Source organism: Lynx canadensis, chromosome E3 (genome assembly GCF_007474595.2).
Source record: "Lynx canadensis isolate LIC74 chromosome E3, mLynCan4.pri.v2, whole genome shotgun sequence".
Taxonomy (NCBI): domain Eukaryota; kingdom Metazoa; phylum Chordata; class Mammalia; order Carnivora; family Felidae; genus Lynx; species Lynx canadensis.
In genome coordinates, this window is record NC_044318.1 from 12,356,552 (window position 1) to 12,377,172 (window position 20,621).

At 42.6% G+C, this 20,621-nt stretch overlaps 1 protein-coding gene across 1 annotated transcript in view; it reads right to left on the minus strand.

Annotated features, from left to right (window-relative positions):
- PARN (poly(A)-specific ribonuclease) overlaps nucleotides 1-20,621 on the minus strand; it is a 168,891-nt gene that overhangs the window by 95,867 nt on the left and 52,403 nt on the right. Inside the window, exons 19-21 of the mRNA XM_030300066.2 lie at nucleotides 11,571-11,626; nucleotides 10,046-10,132; nucleotides 6,736-6,810 (exon numbers count right to left, since the gene is read on the minus strand). Coding sequence (XP_030155926.1) covers nucleotides 6,736-6,810; nucleotides 10,046-10,132; nucleotides 11,571-11,626 — 218 coding nt within the window. The remainder of the gene's footprint in view (nucleotides 1-6,735; nucleotides 6,811-10,045; nucleotides 10,133-11,570; nucleotides 11,627-20,621) is intronic.

A 20,621-nucleotide genomic window follows, 5' to 3' on the forward strand; every position in this document is an offset into this window, starting at 1 on the left:
AGAATTCCATACCCAGCTAAAATAACCTACATGGATGAAGACAAAATACAGATATTTTCATATAAAGGAAAACTAAGAGGATCAGCTGCCACAACAGCAGCATTATAAGAAATACTGATGGAAGTTCCTTACACTAAAGCGACATGATACTCTAAAGAAACTTGGATCTTCAGGAATGAATGAAGACATCTGAATTGCTAAGTACTGGGTAAAGAGAAAAGAATCCACCCTTTTAATATCTTAAAATACATATGACTGTTTAAAGCAAAATTATAACACGACTTTGTAGGATTTATAATGCATGCAAATATTATACATACACCAAATATAGCTTGAAACCAATGGGGACTGCAATAAATGAACCTGTATGGAATGTAAGCTTTCTACATCATGTGTGAAGTGGTATAATATGAACTCTAATTACACTGAAAAGTTATGAACAGATGTTAAAATATCTAAAGCAACCACTAAAAAATAATGTAAAGAACTGAGCATTAGAAAGGCAAGGGAGAAATTAAAATGGTATTCTTTAAAAACTTCAAATAACCCAAAAGAGGACAGGAGAGGGAGAAACAAAGGAACAAAAGTAGAGGGAACAAAGAACAAATTTTAAAATGACAAAAGCACTGAGGCGCCTTTGGGCTCTGTGCTGACAGCTCAGAGCCTGGAGCCTGCTTCAGATTCTGTGCCCCCCACTCCCTCTCCGCCCCTCCCTCACTTGCTCTGTCTCTCTGTCTCTCTCTCAAAAATAAATAACACTTAAAAAAATGTGTATGCACCTAATAACACAATCTTAAAGCTGACACGATTAAAAGGAAATAGACAATTCCAGGGGTGCCTGGGTGGCGCAGTCGGTTAAGCGTCCGACTTCAGCCAGGTCACGATCTCGCGGTCCGGGAGTTCGAGCCCCGCGTCGGGCTCTGGGCTGATGGCTCAGAGCCTGGAGCCTGTTTCCGATTCTGTGTCTCCCTCTCTCTCTGCCCCTCCCCCATTCATGCTCTGTCTCTCTCTGTCCCAAAAATAAAAAAATAAAAAAAAAAACAACAAAAAACGTTGAAAGAAAAAAAAGAAAAAAAAAGGAAATAGACAATTCCATAATCACAGGAGATTTTATTAACACCCTCTCTCAAAAATTAATAGATTAAATAAAACACTGGTAAAGACATTGAATATCTAAGCACCAGTATCCTTTATACACCAAACCATATACTGCAGAACCCACATTCTTTTCCAGGGCACACAGTATGTTCAGCAAGGTAGACCTTACGTTAGGCCATAAAGCAAGTTTCGGTAAACTTTAGAAGACTGAAATCATAGCGAAACCTCTAATCACAACAGAATTAAATTAGGAATTAGTGTCAAGAGTTCAAGGAAAATTTCTAAACACTTGGAAATGAAGCAATATGCTTCTAAACAATCCAGGGTCAAAGGAGAAATTAGAAAATGCATCTAATTTAATAATAATGGGATTACAACACGTAATTTGTGGGAGGCACCTAAAGCAGTGCTTAGAGAATAATTTGTGGCTTGCAATGTTTATATTGGAAACAAAAAAGGTCAAAGTCAATGGCTAGGAAAGAGTCTCGGCTACATCCACAGTGCTAGCTGGCTGTGAGGGCTTGCACACCCACACAGAAAGTAAGAAGGTACAGCTGAGAGTAAGAAACGGGGCAGATGTGCAAACTGCTTACACGTCGCATATCTTCCCCAACCCAGCTGGCAAAAGGTAGAAGCCTCACCGGCTCAAGGTGTTTAAGCACACACATGACCACTCCCTGGCTGACCACTGAGCTATATTGACCCAGGGGCGACCTTTAGGAAGCCAGGGGTGAACAAGTGTAGAAGAACGTTTAAAAATCAATCACAGAAGGCAGCTCTTTCTGCCCACGGGTCTTGTCCCTGTGCTTTAATAAAATCACCTTTTTGTACCCCCCCCAAAAAATAAAATATAACATAAATAAAATAAAATAAAATAAAATAAAATAAATAAAATAAAATAAAATAAAATAAAAATCAATCACATAGGGCTCTACTTCAGCAAGTGGGAAAAAAAGAAGGGCAAAGTAAACCCTAAGCAAATAAAAGGAAGGAAAAAGGGAAGAAAAAAAAAGGGCAGAAACCCAGTAAATAGGCAATAATAAACAATACAGAAAATGAATTAAAACAAAAGCTGGTTCTTTGAAAAGACCGTCGAAATTAGTAACCCCAACCAACCACGATCAAGGAAAAATAAGAACACACATCACTAATATCACGTATGAAGCAAGGCATTATCACTACAGACTCTGCAGGCATTAAAAGGAAAACAAAAAGCACGGGTAAATTTTAAAGTTATAAGCACCCTTTAGCAAAACAATGCTGACTAATCGCCTCGGGTCATATCCACAACTCAAAGATTTGCCTGTTCTGCGCAAATAAAAGCTGTGCGTTTAAAAGTACAATTTAATATAAACATGCTCATACTCTAAAGTGAAGTGAAGCAAGTTTCTCCCTCCATCCCAACAAACTGTCCTGAACGAGCTCCTAAGGCAGCATATCAGAAATTTATACAACTACCTGCTGGCTTTACAAAATAATTGTCAGATTTCTACCTCTTCTGAAGTGCCTTTATCAATTTCTGCTTTTTAAATATTTCTGGCAGTATGCTACAATTTCCAGCTTTCAACATAAGTGAAAAGGTTTTTTTTTCTCAAGCTATTACTTTGAAAATGTATGATGCATTTAGGACACTCAAGACAAAAATACTCAATGTCTAAACATTGAGGGTATGACTAGATGGTTCTCTGAACTTTTGAAATATTGCTGGGCCCCTCCCTAACAAAACTACATTAGGTATATAAAAATCTTGGTTTTTTTGCAAGTTTATTTTTATTTATTTTGAGCGAGAGAACACAGGAGAGGGGCAGAGAGAGAGAGGGAGAGAGAATCCCAAGCAGGCTCCAAGCTATCAGCACGGAGCCTGAGGCGGGGCTCAATCCCACGAACCATGAGATCATAACCTGAGCTGAAACCCAGAGCTGGATGTTTAACCAACTGAGCCACCCAGGTACCCCAGGAATATAAGAATCTTAAATATGAATGAGCAATTCAGAAGTTACAATGAAAGGTGATTTCTCACTCCAGTTCTTTGAGGAAAATTCCCCAACAGTGACATTAAGTGACATTCTCCATGGTCACGAACTACCTTACCTCAAGAGCTACCGGGGAACAATGCTCAGTGTATGGCTTGAATGGGCTATCACCACCTGAACACCCCAAAGCCACAAAGACCCTCACCTTGATGTTTTGCAAACAAACAAAACAATCAGGAATCAAACCAAATGGCACTCAGTAGAAAGATTTTAATTATTAGTATAACAACGTTCCCTAGAAAAAGGGAACTTTCATATTCAAGATACTGAAAATGTTTTGGTTTTTTTTTTTAATCTTGGTTAGACTTAGTATTATCAAAAGACAGGTGTCAGTTTAGAAGCCATTTCTTAAATGTAAATCAAAAATTAGTTTGTAACAGAGCCAAAGAAGCCATTACAAGCTGCTATATAAATAGGCATTTAATGATTTTTCCAATGTTACATTATTGATCTAACAGGCCCTTTGTTTCCGCTGAAATGAATAAGTAATTTGTTTAAGTTAACACTAATAGGATTTGCAGCACATTAGCTATCCTAGGTCTCTCTCATCATCAGAATTACTACTATAAAAAACAGATTTTTACACTTTCAATGAAACTGCATAATTTTAGACATCACGGCAAAAGACCAGAGACATTATAAATATCCATCCCATGCAAAAAGGCATTTTAAAAAAATTTTTTTAAATGTTTTTTTTTATTTATTTTTGAGAGAGAGAAAGACAGAATACAAGCAGGGGAGGGGCAGAGAGAGAGGGAGACAAAGAATCCGAAGCAGGCTCCAGGCTTTGAGCTATTAGCACAGAGCCCCACACGGGGCTCAAACTCAGGAGCTGTGAGATCATGACCTGAGCTGAAGTCAGATGCTTAACCGACTGAGCCACCCAGGTGGTCCAGCAAAAAGGCATTTCCAAGTCATGATACTTTGACTATCATTTACCCAGCTCAATAAACATTTACTCTCAGCACTAAAAACACCACGGTGAGCAAGAGGTCTGGTTCCTGCTCTCAAAGAGTTTACAGTTCGCCAGGGAAGATAAACAAGGTATATCCATGAAGGATGCCAGGCTGCACAGAAATGGGGCCCAGAGAAGGAGACATCCAGAGAAATGGATGTTTAAGCCGACACGAGGCAGGAAATGGGACATAGCCAAGCTCTGGAGGAAAAGGATGGTAAAGAGGTGGCTTGTGGCAAAGAAACTTATGGTCATAGGCACAGCATGTGCAAACGGCCAGGTATTTCTGTTAAGTGTTGTCCTCTGTGTAAGAGCCTACAATGGAAACTGAGACTTTACTAGTAAAGCTGCATCTCTTGAGACACAATAGTCACCTACTTCAGGTACGAGGAAAAAGGTAAAAAGGTCACAATTTCATCTTGGCCTCTTCCCCATGTTACCCACTCAAACACACGTTTCTACTCATGCCACGGTGCATTCGGCACTGGAGAAGGAGTCAGTGGGGAACGAGGCGGACTCAATACTGCCCTCAGGGAAGCAACACACAAAACCAATCAAATGATGTGCCTCCGGAGCAACGTGATTCTGAAATGCAGTTCCCAGATGTCAGGTATCGCCGAATGAAATAGTGAGCTCGAAAGCTACCGTTGGAGGCATATTGCGATCGTAAGCAAGGGAGCAAGCATTACTAGACGTCAAACATGGTACCAGAGGAACGTCACAAGAAGCTGTGATACCGCACACACATAAACGAGGAGTCTGCTCGTGTGTGCAAGCAAATACCACCAGCTGGTGCTGTACACATCTCACGGCACGTTCACACACTCTCATTTTTACTGTTCGCAGCAAGGGAGGCCAAGCAGATATGGGAATAATCACCTAGCATTTGTCAAGCACCGCTGGTGGAGTGCCAGGCCCCCCACTAATGTCTGTGACCTCGCTTCACAAAGTACCCGTCACCGAATCCACCTCTCAGATGAGGAGCCCATGGCTTGGAGAGTTCACATAACCTGCCCAAAGACACACAGCCGACGAGCGGTGGGGCGAGGGTAGGCCCCGGGGCAGTCTGCATCTCCTCTACCCCACCATGTGGCTTCAGTGTCACACAAGTATGCGCTGTGAGGGAGGTGAAGGGTGATGCTGGGCCAAGGAGGTGTGGCTAGACTTCCAGCCAAAAGTTCTAGTTCTGTGTCCTTGCAGCCGCAAGAAAGTCTTGTTACACTCTCGATCTCAGAGTCCCTTTCCCCTCCCCGAAGTTATCTTTGCCTCTCTAATAATCAGTCCCTCTGGGGGCCATCTCGAAGGCCTTTCTAAGGATCGCAGGAGAATGAATCACAGAAATAAGCAAACACCAAAACATTTAACAAGCAACATCATTCAAACCCTGTATCCAACACTATTCTCGGTGTCACATGCTCCTGAAGGACATTTCACACTGAAATCCACTACCAAGTAATCGTCATACACGTTCAAAGCTGTGCCAAGCTTCATGTACATCATCTCCTGTAATCTTCACAATAATCCCAATAAATTCATACTGTCATCCTCACTTTAGAGAGATAAGCAGAAGCTTGTCAAGGTTAAAGAACTTGCCCAAGGTCATACAACTACAGGTAGGGCAGCAGTGTGATTCCAGAGTCTAAGCTCTTCACTGCAATGTAACCTATATTCCTGCAGTGGTCATATAATTAAGAAGAAACACCAAAATACTCTGATCTGAATGGGCATACTTGTGGAAGTTTTCATATATAGTTACTCATTTAGTTACCTTATCAGAATTATATAGTTTCAGTACGTGGTACCTTGTTAAATAAACAAAAGTTTAATTAGACATATCACTTTAGGGAGCTTGGGTGGCTCAGGCGGTTGAGAGTCAGACTCGATTTCAGCTCAGGTCATGATCTCACGGTCGTGGGATCGAGCCCCGCGTCAGGCTCTGTGCTGCTGAGCATGGAACCTGCCTAAGATTCTCTCTCTCTCTCCCTCTGCCCCTCTGCCACTCACACAAGCACTCTCTCTCTCAAAGTAAATAAATAAACATTAAAAAAAAAAAGACAGAACACTTTAAAATTCCACACCGCTTACATTATTAAGCACCAGGGAAACTTGAAATCTATTTGAGGAAGCAGCTGTTTAACAACACATATTTTATCAATAACTTTCAGTCCTAAGGAAATACATTTTCAGATGGTTAAGAGCAAAATTATTTAGGATCCAGTAAGAGATGTGGTGTTCCATCTTTTACTGTTCTATTTTGAAAGCAAATAAAACATCTTCCAGTGTGTTTGTAAAACAAGTATTCGAGACAAGTTTAATGAAATGAATAGATGACAAAAACATAAATAAATGGAAACAGTACAGAGATGAACAATGGATACAGGTATCACTTTTTGATGCTCCCCATTCTGCTCAATTTGCTACTTTTAATTCTCAAAGCCAATCTGCAACTCGTTTTAAAAAAGTGCAACGCGAGGGGAACAGAAAGGAGGCAATCTACACGTGATACTGACTGATTACCCCCTTTATTTTAGACACAGCTCTAAACAAACCAGGCAGCAATGCTTGTGTATCAGAGGACTGAAGCCACCGCATAAAGAGGGCAAGCTTGCATTTTCATTCATATACAAAACCTCTACCCCAAGCACTCACCAATCTGTACTTGTTCGGGCTGGCTGAGAGAGACAAACGCTGATGTGTCATCAATCCAGGATATCTGAATGTTACCTGTAACAGCGAAATAAAAGTAAAGGGAACATGTGACCCTTCAGATCACTACCAGACTTCATTTGCATGTCTGATATATTTCAGAATGTGTTAATTTTTTAAAATTTTTCCCCTAGTTTTCCTTTTTAATATTTATTTATTTTAGAGAGAGAGAGAGAATGAGCAGGGGAGGGGCAGAGAGAGAGAGGGAGACACAGAATCTGAAGCAGGCTCCAGGCTCTGAGCCGTCAGCACAGAGCCCAATGTGGGAGTCGAACCCACAGACCGTGAGATCATGACCTGAGCCGAAGTCGGACGATTAACCGCCTGAGCCACCCAAGCGCCCCTGTTTTCATTTTAATTAAAAAAACAAATGACTTGTGTGATACTGGACAGATAATCTCTCTGCATCTCTGTCCTCGTCAGATGATGACGATGGCACTTACTGCATTAAGCATTTCAGGAGAGGCATAAGCTTTGAAAATTACAACTGGAAAACACAAAAGGAATCCAAGTAGCAAGAAGTGAGAAAAACTCAACGTTGATCTCAAGGCCAGGTAAAGCAAACAGGTAGCAGGTAGACGAGGACCAAAGAAAAGAAGGTGTCAGAGAGAGGAAACCAAGACAGACTAACGGACGCAAGAAAAACCCGAGAGGGGCAGAAAGCAGTCTAGCGAAACCAAGTGATGTTCACATGAAGAGAGACAGACCTTCCAGAAAGGCTAACCACCTGCAGACAGACAGAAGGCACGAGGGCGCTGGGGAGAAGGAAGGACAGGTGTGGTGGGGCAGGAGCTCAAGAAAACTGAAGGGCAAGCAGAGGCCTAATTATTCTGCTACTGCTCTCCTCCAAAAGACACGCAAGACTGGAATTATTAAAACTGGGTAAACATCACCGGAATTTAGTAGTGAAAAAAAATGTTTTTAATTCCTGCTGAAATTTTCAAAGGCTACAAATGCTTGCAAACTCATTGTCATAGGACAAAAACTCACTTCCTGTTGCACAGCAAGGTACCATAATGACTTCCTCAATGACTAAAGTCCCTTCTCTACTGTGTGTGTTTTAGATAAATAATAATAGTCAACATTTATTTAGTTGCTGTAGGCCACAAACTATGCTAAATGCCTTCCACGAATTAGCTCATTTAGTCCTCGTGAAATGCTGAATACAGTAAGTGGCATCATCAGCATCTCCGGTGAGGACACAGACACACAGAGAGATTATCTGTCCAGTATCACACAACTCATTTGTTTTTTAAGTAAAACGAAAACAGGGGCGCTTGGATGGTTCAGTCAAGTTAAGTGTCTGATTTAGGCTCAGGTCATGATGTCACAGTTCATGGGTTCCAGCCCCACATCAGACTCCAAGATGGTAGTGCAAAACCTGCTTGGGATTCTCTCTCACCTTCTCTCTGCCCCTCTCCCACCCAGGCTTTTTTGCTCTCTCAAAATAAATAAACTTAAAAAGAAAAAAATTGAGGGGCACCTGGGTGGCTTGGTTGGTTGAGCGTCCAACTCTTGATTTCGGCTCAGGTCATGATCTCAGGGTTGATGGGTTCAAGCCCCGCATTGGGCTCTGCACTGACAGCGTGGAGCCTGCTTGGGATTCTCTCTCTCCCTTTCTCTCTGTCCTTCCCCTGCTTGTGCTCTCTCTCTCAAATACATAAATACACTTTTAAAAAAATGTTAAAAAAAAAGAAAAGAAAACAAAATTCTCCCCTGAGCCTTCTACTTAATTTACCCAATTAAAGGTTGACTAAATAGGGTAAGCACTTCGCAATTCGAGAAAGAACGGCAACAACATCAAAAGCTCTCAAAACAAATTAGCCATGAAATTCAATTGCATTTCCAGATCTGTATTTAAATTAACAAGCAAGACCAGAATTTCAGACGTCATTGAGATGGCTGCAAAGACTGGGAAACATACCTTGTTTCGCTTACGTTTCTAAAAGTTAAGTCTGTAAAGTGTTTTGCTTATAAAATCTAATACATATATGCTTATTTTAGGAAATACAGAAAAGCATAAAGAAGCCTATCTCACAGTCAGCGATGGGGCGCCTGGGTCGCTCAGTCAGGTAAGCGTCTGACTCTCGATTTCAACACAGGTCATGATCCCAGGGTCGTGGGATCGAGCCCTGTGTTGGACCCCCACTCTGAGCGTGGAGCCTCCTTAAGATCCTCTCTCTCTCCATGAGCCCCGTTTCGGGTAAGCTCGATCCCTGCTTGGGGCAAGAAACATGAGCCCTGACTTTCTCTCTCTCTCTGTCTCTCTGTCCCTCATGGGATTCTCTCTCTGCCCCTTGCTCACTTGTGCCCTCTCTCTCTCTCAAAAAAAAAAAAAGATTCTTTCTCTCCCTCTGCCCCTCCCTGCTCCTGCTCGCACTTTCTCTGTCTAAAAAAATTAAAAAAAAAAAAAAAACTCAAAATAGTCAGTGGTAATAGCATGAAGCTTCCTTTCAGTCTGATTTCTATACAAAGTGTTAACAAAAAAAGTTATATAGGAATTCTACTTTGTACCTGCTTTTTACATGAAATGTTAAAATATAAACACTTTACCATCTTTTAATAAACTCTTCAGATATTTTTTAAATGGCTACATTTTAGAGGATATTAGCCCAGTGAAAAGGTACATAAACATTAACGGACAGTCTTAGTATTGGCCATTTAGATTTCGTGCTGCCTTTACCTAAAATTTCAAAAGAGAAGAGCTTAAATATTTCACTGGTTAAAGAGGAACTGCTGAAGACTTCAGAAGGGTCATTATAAACCCTCATCGGAAGACTGTTCGATTCCACCTATCACCTGACCTGATAAAACGGTGCCCTACCGCCCTCATAACTCCTATCTCGGTCCTCTTAAACATCTGTGCTCATGTGCTTGGACTATTCAGTGTCAAGCCGTGACTTGCCCTTACGAAACAGACGTTCTCTCTGAATTTAATCTTAAACATGATTTATCCTCTGCCTAGATTTATTTTCCATGGTCAGCACTAAGGGCAGTCACAGTAATAGTATCCTGCTTTCCGTGGATTAATAATAGCACTCTATTGTGGGGCGCTATTAAAAGTTCCTCAGGTCACATTAGCACAAAAATAGCAATATATCAAACCCTGAAATACTCCATGAGTGCGACTAAACTCTTGCAGAGCAATACTCTTTCACGTCCGAGCTGAAGCTGTCATATACCTGTGGCCACCTGCACAGACCAAAAACATAGCAAAATCCTAAAAGTACATATGTACTTGTGATTTACTTACCAAAGGCACTAAAAAGCTGGTAAAGGTCGCTGGTTTTCCATTCTTTGGGGAATGTCACATGGAGAACATGATCGCGTTTTGGTTGCACTAGGAGACAAGTTTTGGATAAAAGGTTGACAGCTGAAAAGTGAATGATATACCAGGGGTTCTTTAAAGGAACTGCCTCCAAGCTAACTTGAGGAATTGCTGTGAAGGACTCATGATTACCAAACAACTCCTAAAAGTATTCTTTGGAACGGCAGCACTCTGTCATCTCACCCTTGACTCGGGCTCTGATACTTTATTGAACCCACAACAATTTGAATCCTGACAATTCTATGCAGACCACAGGAACTCATGAAGTTCCCATGAAAATTATTTAAAGGGGAAAAATAAAAGGCTACTCTATTCAAGATATTTCACTAAGTGTTTAACTTTCTCCTTTTAATCTAGTTGTCTGCATGTGTAGGTAACGCACCGTCCACATTCAGTGGGCTGAGTTTAAGCAGAGGTAGTCCTAGGACTGAACCGCTCTGGCTACTCGTGGCTATAAACCGGGAATGAGGGCACTGAGGTGGCAGAATTCTTGTGACAAGAGTACACCGAAACAGAATTCCGATATGGAATGCAACACCTATGTCCTCTGTCTCTGTCTCTGCACCTATGTCCTCTGATCATCACCGCAAGGACTGTTACCATCAGTTACAGTTCTCCCACATCTATATCCAATGGCAGGGATTGAGGCCCATAAACCAAGGTTAGAAAGAGAGCAATGGAGGGGTGCCTGGGGGGCTCAGCTGGTTAAGTGGCCGGCTTCAGCTCAGGTCATGATCTTGCAGTTCGTGAGTTCGAGCCCCACATCGGGCTCTGTGCTGACACCTCGGAGCCTGGAACCTGCTTCAGATTCTGTGTCTCCCTCTGTCTCTGCCCCTCCCCTGCTAGCGCTTTGTCTCTCTCTGTGTCTCTCAAAAATAAATAAATGTTAAAAAATTAAAAAAAAAAAAAAAAAAAAAAGAAAGCGATGGAAAAGAAAAGTGGGAAGGTGAGGAGGATGAAGTAGAAAACTAATCTGAAGCAGCAGTAACCATCTCCCTAAAGGACTGGACTTCCAAGGTTTTCAATGAAAAAGGAAAATGAAAAAAAAAAAAAACAAAAAAACCCCACCCAACCAAAAAATATACATACTCAAGTAACTGGAAAATAGAGAACTTATGGTTAGTAACACAGCTAACACATCTCAAAATTTATCATGTGCGCTTATGGGAAATGATGAATTTAGAGTTCTGAGTGAAAACGAAATAATGAAGAGAAGATATACATTTTTCAACATTCAATTCATGCATAAACTGGAAAATATAACTCAAGAGATGAGTTAATCAAGACCCAAGGGTACCATTACGTTAAGCATAGTATTCATATCCACCACAAAATCACTGCCTATTTTTAAGTAAATAAAGCTCTTTCTTCAGTCGTACTTTTCCTGTTATCCCTTCCAGACCACACACTTACATGTGCAGATGCAAAGAGAAAATACAAATTCACTTACAGTCTGGTCCTTCCAAGTTGAGATAGGGGATATCCATGACTCTCATAAGAAATAACCTACAAAAAGAAAAGAAAAACAGGTAATGGGCTAATTTCTACTGAAAACCCGACATAGGCATCTATTAAATTCTTAAGTAGACACTTCTTAAATATATTACTCCATTTCTAAAATCATTTTAAAAAGCTCTTACAATTCACCTCAAAGATTTTTCTCTAGGACTAAATATTAATCATAAATAGAAAAAAAAAACAAACAAACAAACAACCACCAACCTGTGGCATCCCTCCACCTACAACAGTTCCTGGCATTCAGCAGCTGTTCAATAAATATTAGCTACATGGACGAAATTAGTGACCAGAGAGTCAAAAGAAAGTCCTCTGCAGGTCTGCTTGTTAGTTGAGAGAAACTGAGAGAAAACAAGTATCGGAGAATGCTAACAATCTTACCGACTTCTGAACAACTGTCCCTACAAATTATAAAGGGAACTCTTATGACTGGTGTTTGGAGAACTGATAATGACAGCAAATATGTCTTTTCTTTTTTTTTACTGAAACAGAAAGTCACTGGACGAATACCAATACCAATCTTATTGGGTGAATTGCACAGTCTGAAATAAGTGACCATCTTAGAAGCTCATGCCATTACTGTCATTTAAAACATATTAAAAGCACAAAGCGAAACAATCTGTGGTAAAGAAAGCAATCACATTGATATAAAACGTAGAACAGGCATTTTATGTATACTTTCCGAAACAGATACAAAGGCACTCAAAAAAGCATATTTGTAACTTACAACTCTCTGTAATGCATTTAATTTTTTTATTTGCAAGATTATGGACAAAATATCAGGCATTCCGTTGTTTGTAAGATGATTTTAATAAGCTTTGCTTAGATGACAATACATGGTATGTTTCTGGTGGAGACTGCATTATACAGCAAATTAAAAAGGCAATCCAAGAGCCCAACAAGCAATTAGTTTGGCTTCACTGACCCACAATTAAGGCATATTATTCAGGCATTCAAACGCCAAGCAGGGCATGATCTAGTTTACAAATGGAACCATCAGTATAAATAACACTGTTTGGTTAATGCCAGAAAAAACAAAGCCATGGTACTCTGTGGTTTAAGAACTTGTTGCCTGGCCTACAATTTAATAATCCAAATCCTATGGCTAAGAAACCAATTTTATTTTTAGTTCACTAATTTAGGCTCAAGCATATACTATTCTGGCTCTGGGGGCCGTTTTTGGTTTTGGTTTTTTTAGTTTTTATTTATTTATTTTGAGAGAGAGAGAGAACGTGAGCAGGGGAGGGGCAGAGACAGAGACAGAGACAGAGAGAGAGAGGGAATCCCAAGCAGTCTCTGCACTGTCAGCATGGAGCCTGATGCGGGGCTTGAACTCAAAAACCATGAGATCATGACCTCAGCCAAAGACAGACACTTAACCAACTGAGCCCCCCAGGCGCCCTTGGGAGCCTTTTACCCAATTCAATCAACACTACCTGGGACCCCAGAAGACACTATCGCACAGAGCACCCATCACAAAAGAGTCTGTCACTGACGGCAGCTATTACTACTACTGCCGACCAGAACCTATGAAGTTACTCCTGGGTGAGAAGGCTCAATATATTTATGCTTCAAAAAGTTTTCAATTTTCCATTTAGTAAATTTAGAGATAGTCCCCGATTCTAAAAACCAAATTAAAAAAAAAAAAAAAAAAAACCTTAATTTAAAAGTTAATGCAACATAGCAAGCACCATAAAAATAATTTAAAATGTTTACTCTAATTTCAACAGAAGAATAAAAGCTTGAATCAACATGTTCATTGCTACACAAACACCCCAAAAATCAAAAGTGACCTTAAGGTTCAATAATACACTGGGCTGTCAGTAAATAATAGCTCATGTTCTCTAACAGCATTAAATGATCCAAATTAACAATGAAAATTTTTTGCTTAATGTTTATTTATTTTTGAGAGAGCGAGGGCATGAGTAGGGGAAGGGCAGAGACAGGGGGAGACACAGAATCTGAAGCAGGCTCCAGGCTCTGAGATGTCAGTACAGAGCCCGACGCGGGGCTCAAACCCACCAATGGCGAGACCGCGACCTGAGCCGAGGTCAGACGCTTAACTGACTGAGCGACCCAGGTGCCCCACTATTACTTTTCAAACTTAAAAAATAAACTAAAGGCTAGCAGAACTGGGAGGCCCAGGGGAAATAACTAGAGACTGCCAGAGACACCTGACTGAAAATGCCACTTAGATCAATCTTGTGCCCCATCTTACCCGTCCTGGAGAGAGGAATATAAAGTAAAATCACATGTCTGAGTCTGAAATTGCTTGATTTCTTTTTTAAAGTATCATTTTGTTTCTAAAATCATGCGACCTCACTAACACACTGAGAAAATCAACGGTGCTATGAATTGCAACAAGAATTATACTTAAAAAGGAGACTTCCCCAATCCCTCTCACCACCTAAATGTTTCAAACCCTTTTTTGAAAGGTATCTTCCGTCACCCAACATACAGGCTATTTGTTCTCTCATATTTCCTCTGACTGAAATAAATAAAAATCTGTTCTTGGCAAAAAGACTCCACAAAGATTTTTTTTTTTTTTAAGTTAGTTAATTCCACACTATCTTGTTTGCTTGCTCAACACTTTCACTAAATAGAAACCCCTTTCAAATAAATTATTAATAGCGCTTCTCACTCTTCCCCGATGCCTCCGTGTCTGGGCTTTAGAGAGAAATGAATAGCCCTAAACCCTGGAAGAACACGCAAACCAAGTGCGCGTGTGACTTGGCCAACTGCAACTCTGGAGAAAGCTGTGTCATTGGGAAACCGACCCTAAAAGCGTAGCTGAGCGTCGGTGGAACTGAACCAAAGTCAACTCCCCGGTGGCCCCCCCACCTCTGTGTGCCAGGCTGTCTGCAAGCCACCGCTCTGGTCACATCCCTGCCCTTTTGAAGTAAAAAATTACAACATTTGATTGTACGCTTGCCTCATACAAACTGGCTGTCAAAAGGCCTGAAATGATGTGACCAAAGACCTCACACGGGGGTCATCTGCTTGACAGTGTTCATTCTAACACACGAGACAATGCACTGGGCAGGCAGAAACGCCGGTAAATACGCTCAGGAGTGTTCCTTGGCCGTGAACTGTGCTGAACAATGCTCTTGCCGAAGGCCTTCAGAATCTGCGGGTGTCAAAGACATTTGGACCAACACTTGCACAACATGGTATTTCTATTTTCGAGAAGATTCAAGATGGCTGTAATTGAGTACAGACATGACAGGGCAGAAGTCCTGCCACATCCCCGCAAGCTTTCTGATGAAATATTATTTTAGCACCTACCCTCTAAAAGGGCTGACGCTACTAACTCCATCAAAGGTTAAAATTAAAACTCCTATTTGGTACAATCGCCAATTTTATACCAAGATTCTATTCTAAGAAACCGTAAACTCAAGTTCACATTCTAGATGCCGCGAAACAAAGTTTACCCTTGTGGGCGTCTGTCAGATTTTTAGTGTTCTCCAGTGATTCATGATGCTGTTTATCTCGGCTTTCAAACACGCCTGGAAAGATCCAACAGTAAAGCACAGCAAATTCCAAGGTCTTTTGCTCATCAGACGAGGTAACTTCAGCTCAGCCTCTTTAATGGGCTACTGTGCACAATGTTTTTATCTCTAAAGTCTCCCATATGCTGCATAGCACTCACGAAAAGCCATCTGCCCATATCCTTTCCAGCCTAGGGCAGTATGACATTGGGACCTAGACTACGTGAGGAGGCTTGCTAGTCACTGCAGAAGCTCATTCCAGGTATAAAACTTCTTAGCAGCCCAGAACCTTGAGTTCTTATCAAAATGGGGTTCCCCAGACCAGCCGTATCAGTACCACCTGGGGACCTGTTAGAAAGGCAAATCCCCGGGCCCTACCGAAGACCTACCGACTCAGAAACTCTACAGACTGAGAACCACCAAGTTGAGAGAACACGAAAAGAGCATGTTCAATCTCGTGCTAATTGCCATTAATGATGATTCAGTAATCAACCAGCATAAGAAGGACCAAGAAGCTGTGCCAACGGCTCCAAAAAAGCATCAGTCTTAATGATGTGTGTACATTAAATGAGTCTGGCTTAGAAAAACACAGAACTACCAAAACAAAAACCAAGGAAGCAATGACATAAGTCTTCCACCACTCCCTGAGACCAGGAGGTCAACTGTGACCAGCAACTAGCTTCTCTGCAAGAGCTAAACTGCGGGGACATTATTGCTGACAACCGTGGTTCTCATTTTTTAGAAAGGCGCAAAAAGATCACTAATATGACTCTCTTGCCAACTTAAGGCAAAAGTCCCCCCGGTTCTGTGAATTGGCTACAGATGAACACCTCTAGCATCACGCGTTAAACTTCAGCACTAACGCGGCACCGAAGATTGGCCAACACTTGGCGTGAGTAACATGCCCGACACACGGAATCAGACACCTCTAACCTTATCGAAATTCTCTGACCTCACCAGCAAGTGTCAGACTCTGACTCTGGCAACCACAAAGCACACTGGGCTGCTCAAAGAAGTACACTTAGATTAAAGGTTATTCTTTGATGACACGACAGCTTGCCTTGGACTATGGCTTCTCTGAACCATCATTCCCTAGTTGTCTGGTGAATAAAAACGGATTGCCAAGCTGATGCCAGTGTTAACCCATTTTGTGCAGCTAAGCTCAAGAAAACAAAGACGGCAGGGGCGCCTGCGTGGCTCAGTCAGTTAAGTATCTGACTTCCGGTCAGGTCATGATCTCAGGGTTCGTGGGTTCAAGCCCCACATCAGGCCCTGTGCTAACAACAGCTCAGAGCCTGGAACTTGTTTCTGTGCTAACAGCTCAGAGCCTGGAACTTGCTTCAGATTCTGTATCTCCCTCTCTCTCTGTCCCTCCCCTGCTCATTGTCTATCTCTCAAAAATCAACGTTAAAAAAAAATTTTTTTTTAATTCTTGCTAAAGAAAACAAAGACCTGGGCAGGGGCACCTGGGTGGCCCAGTCGGTTGTGTGTCCAACTTCAGCTCAGGTCATGATCTCATAGGTTTATGAGTTCAAGCCCAGCATCGGGCTCTGTGCTGACAGCTTAGAGCCAGGAGCCTGCTTTGGATTCTGTGTCTCCCCTTCTCTCCCTGCCCACCCCCCCCACCTCAGAAATAAAATAAATAAATATTAGAAAGAAAGAAAGAAAGAAAGAAAGAAAGAAAGAAAGAAAGAAAGGAAAAGAACGAACAAAGAGGGCAAAAGTGATATTCAAAAATGCACGCAATTGGGGCGCCTGGGTGGCGCAGTCGGTTAAGCGCCCGACTTCAGCCAGGTCAGGATCTCGCGGTCTGTGAGTTCGAGCCCCGCGTCAGGCTCTGGGCTGATGGCTCGGAGCCTGGAGCCTGTTTCCGATTCTGTGTCTCCCTCTCTCTCTGCCCCTCCCCCGTTCATGCTCTGTCTCTCTCTGTCCCAAAAATAAATAAAAAAAATAAAAAAAATCTTAAATAAAAAAAAATAAATAAATAAATAAAATAAATAAATAAATGCACGCAAGAAGTCCCAAAGGTGATTCAGGAACACTATTCACAAGAGGCTCAAATCTCGGGGAACTGAAAAGATCCTTACAGTTCTTTGAAATTCTGCATAAGCACAACTATGTATAAGAACAATGATTCTATTTGGAAATGAAAGAAAATATTTAATTCTGCTCCCACAGTAACATGTTTTCCAGGGCTAAATCCAAAGGTAGAGAAAGAAAGCAAATCAGAGCGGTGTGTCGATGGCCACTTTAAGAAGCAACTTGGGGGGCGCCTGGGTGGCGCAGTCGGTTAAGCGTCCGACATCAGCCAGGTCACGATCTTGCGGTCCGTGGGTTCGAGCCCCGCGTCGGGCTCTGGGCTGATGGCTCGGAGCCTGGAGCCTGTTTCCGATTCTGTGTCTCCCTCTCTCTCTGCCCCTCCCCCGTTCATGCTCTGTCTCTCTCTGTCCCAAAAATAAATAAAAAACGTTGAAAAAAAAATTTAAAAAAAAAAAAAAAAAAAAAGAAGCAACTTGGCAGGGGGGTGCCTGGGTGGCTCAGTGGGTTAAGCGTCCGACTTCGGCTCAGGTCATGATGTCATGGTTTATGGGTCTGAGCCCCACATCGGGCTCTGTGCTGACAGCTCAGGGCCTGGAGCCTTCTTCGGATTCTGTGTCACCCTCTCTTTCTGCCCTTCCCCCACTCACACTCCATCTCTCTCAAAAAAAAAAAAAGCAACTGGCAAAAAACGGTCATGCCCATCACAGTGCAGGGGACATGGTGACTGACAAGAGGCCCAAACACGAAGGTTAGGTTGTAAGAGGACCATGATACATCCACCCAACGAACCACTGAAAGCCATCCACGTGATGCTGGCCACTGGTTTGAATGTCTTGTGGAAATTCATTACTGTATTTTTTTAAGCTGCAAAATTATAAAACGAGTACCGTCTCAATCAGTAAATGAATCATACTGATCTCAATTAGTAAATGAAACAGACACAGAAAACACACTGCTGAGACATGCTCTAAAGTGAGGGGATTTTTTTTTTTTTTTGGCTGGTGGAATTAAGAGTGGGTATTTTGTGTTTCAATGAGACAAAAAAACATGAAGCACAAAGTGCCTGGCCAGAAAGACAAAATGTATTGTTGTACGTTTACCCTATCTCATCTGGTGTCTGAGGGACAGGCAGATAAGTGCCAGTCTCATCAGACCAGGAAGCAGGAAGGTTCTTCCAAGTTCACTGGCTTCCCTTTGGCCGCCACGGGAGCAGAGACAGGACTCAGGCCCAAAGCTTCTCACTACCAGCTCTACAGTAATGCCCACCCGCCTCTGCTGGGTACCCCTCTCACGTGTGGCTTGTAACCTGAGCTGTTTCCAAAGCCTCGATGTGAAATGCTGAGGCTGGAGCCCCAGCAGGAACAAACAGGGACGAGTCACGTTTTTAGTCCTCAGTCGCTACCCAAGCCCCAGATGAAGCAAGAGCTTCAGACACAAGGTCCCAGAAACATTTTTTTGGTAATGCTCTAATGGCCGATTAAATTATAACCAAGCCCAGGCACATAATGAGGCTGCCGTTTGAGCAAGAGCTGCGGGGAGGCTGAAATTTCAAGGCAATGGGAAGGACAGGCCGCAAGGAAAGCCAGGCTGTCAACAGACGAAAAGGACAACCTTCTGGGGCTCCTGGGTGGCGCAGCTGGTTAAGCGTCTGACTCTCGGTTTCTGCTCGGGCCATGATCTCATGATTTGTGGGTTCGGAGTCAGGCGTCAGGCTCTGTGCAGAGCATGCTCGGGATTCTCTCTCTCTTTCTCTCTCTCTCTCTCTCTGCCCCTCTCCCACTCGCACACACTCTCTCTCAAAATAAATAATATAATCTTCAAAGAAAAGAAAAGGACAATCTTCCCCTGTTTGCAATGCAGGAAGAACTGCTACCGTGGGCTGCCTGGGCCTCGGGCTTCCCAGGCTTCCCAGGCACAGCTGCCCCCACGCGCGGTGATCGACCTCAGGAAAACTCTCGAACCGGCACATCCCAGCCTGGGAGACCTATAGGCGCCTGAATACGAGAGTCTGCCTCCTGTAACATCAGAGTTGTACACATAACACCCAGGTCTGAATGATCTGGAAGGATCTCTAATGTTATGGCATGTCTGAATAAAGTACAACAGTGCTCGTCTGATCCCTGCCCCCCCCCCGCCACCCCAACAAAAAGAAAAACCTTTAGCCCCCGAACGCCTTGCTCTTCTTCCTAGAAACGCAGGATTTCATTCGATGAGTTAAACATTTGCGTTCGCTCAAGTGCTTTCTTCCAGACTGCGCTTCTGTTCCTAAGAAGCTTTGTCTCAGAAAAGAGCTTTCCAAGTAAAACTGCATTCCCCTGACACCACTGAAGACTGGGATAGAGAGATGTGGAGTAAAATCTAATCTCTACACAATGTGAGCAGGGAATTAATTTGAGGCTCGCCCCACGTCCTGAGCCTTCCAAAGGAAAACTGCAACCTTTAACAGCGGCCAGCTCTCCTGTACTTGCAAACGGTCTCGGTATTTCCTTCAGGACACAGCAGGAAAAGCACTTCATGAGAACCCTGTACGCAAGGGCTCATCATTATACATATTTATGTGCCATAAAAAACTAATCTCATCATCCAGGGTAGGAAGCATGCAGACATCTCTCACAAAACAAGCTCATTTATTTTGCTCGCTAAAGCTCTCGTGTAAAATACGAAGACATCCGCGGGCTGGAAGGGACTGGCTGTGGCATCAGTTATTTTAATTTCACTCGGGCGGGAGGCACCCAATTCTCCATCTATAGTCGCTTGATGTTTTGACAAATAGAGCGTTACCCAACATCTGTCCTGAAGCCAACTCATGGCCTTTCTTAAACAGATACAACACTAGAAACAAGGAAGGGGGGTGAGAACAGCAGCTCATGTGAACAGTCCCCATCAAATGAACCGTATCAAATGGCATCACATAAAAACGTTAAACTAAGCATTATACAAAGAAGTCATGCGTGCGGCCTATGGAAGGGTGGACTGTAAAATGTCACAGGAAACTAGTCCCGCAGAACCCAGGGGTCAAAGTCAACATCTCTTATGATCAATGCTCAGGCCAAACCCCAAGAGAAAAGGAAACCCTTCAAAGATACTGGCACTGTCTCTTACAAAAATGAGCAAACCACCACAGAACTGACTCTTTAGAAACCGTGTGCTGGGAAGGAAGAAACCATTCTTGGGCGAGAACAGACCTGGGTCATCCCCGACTCTGCCATTTCTGAGACCCTTGGCAGACAGCCTTAGCCTTAAAATGCAGACATGACTGGGGGGCCTGGGGGGCCGTCAGTTGAACATCCGACTCGTGATTTTGGCTCAGGTCATGATCTTAGGGTTGTAAGCATTGGGCTCCATGTTGGGTGTGGGGCCTGCTTAAGATTCTCTCTCTTCCTCTCTGTCTGTCTCCACCCTTCCCCCACTTGTGAGCTCTCTCTAAATAAATTAATTAAAAAAATAAAATGGGGACA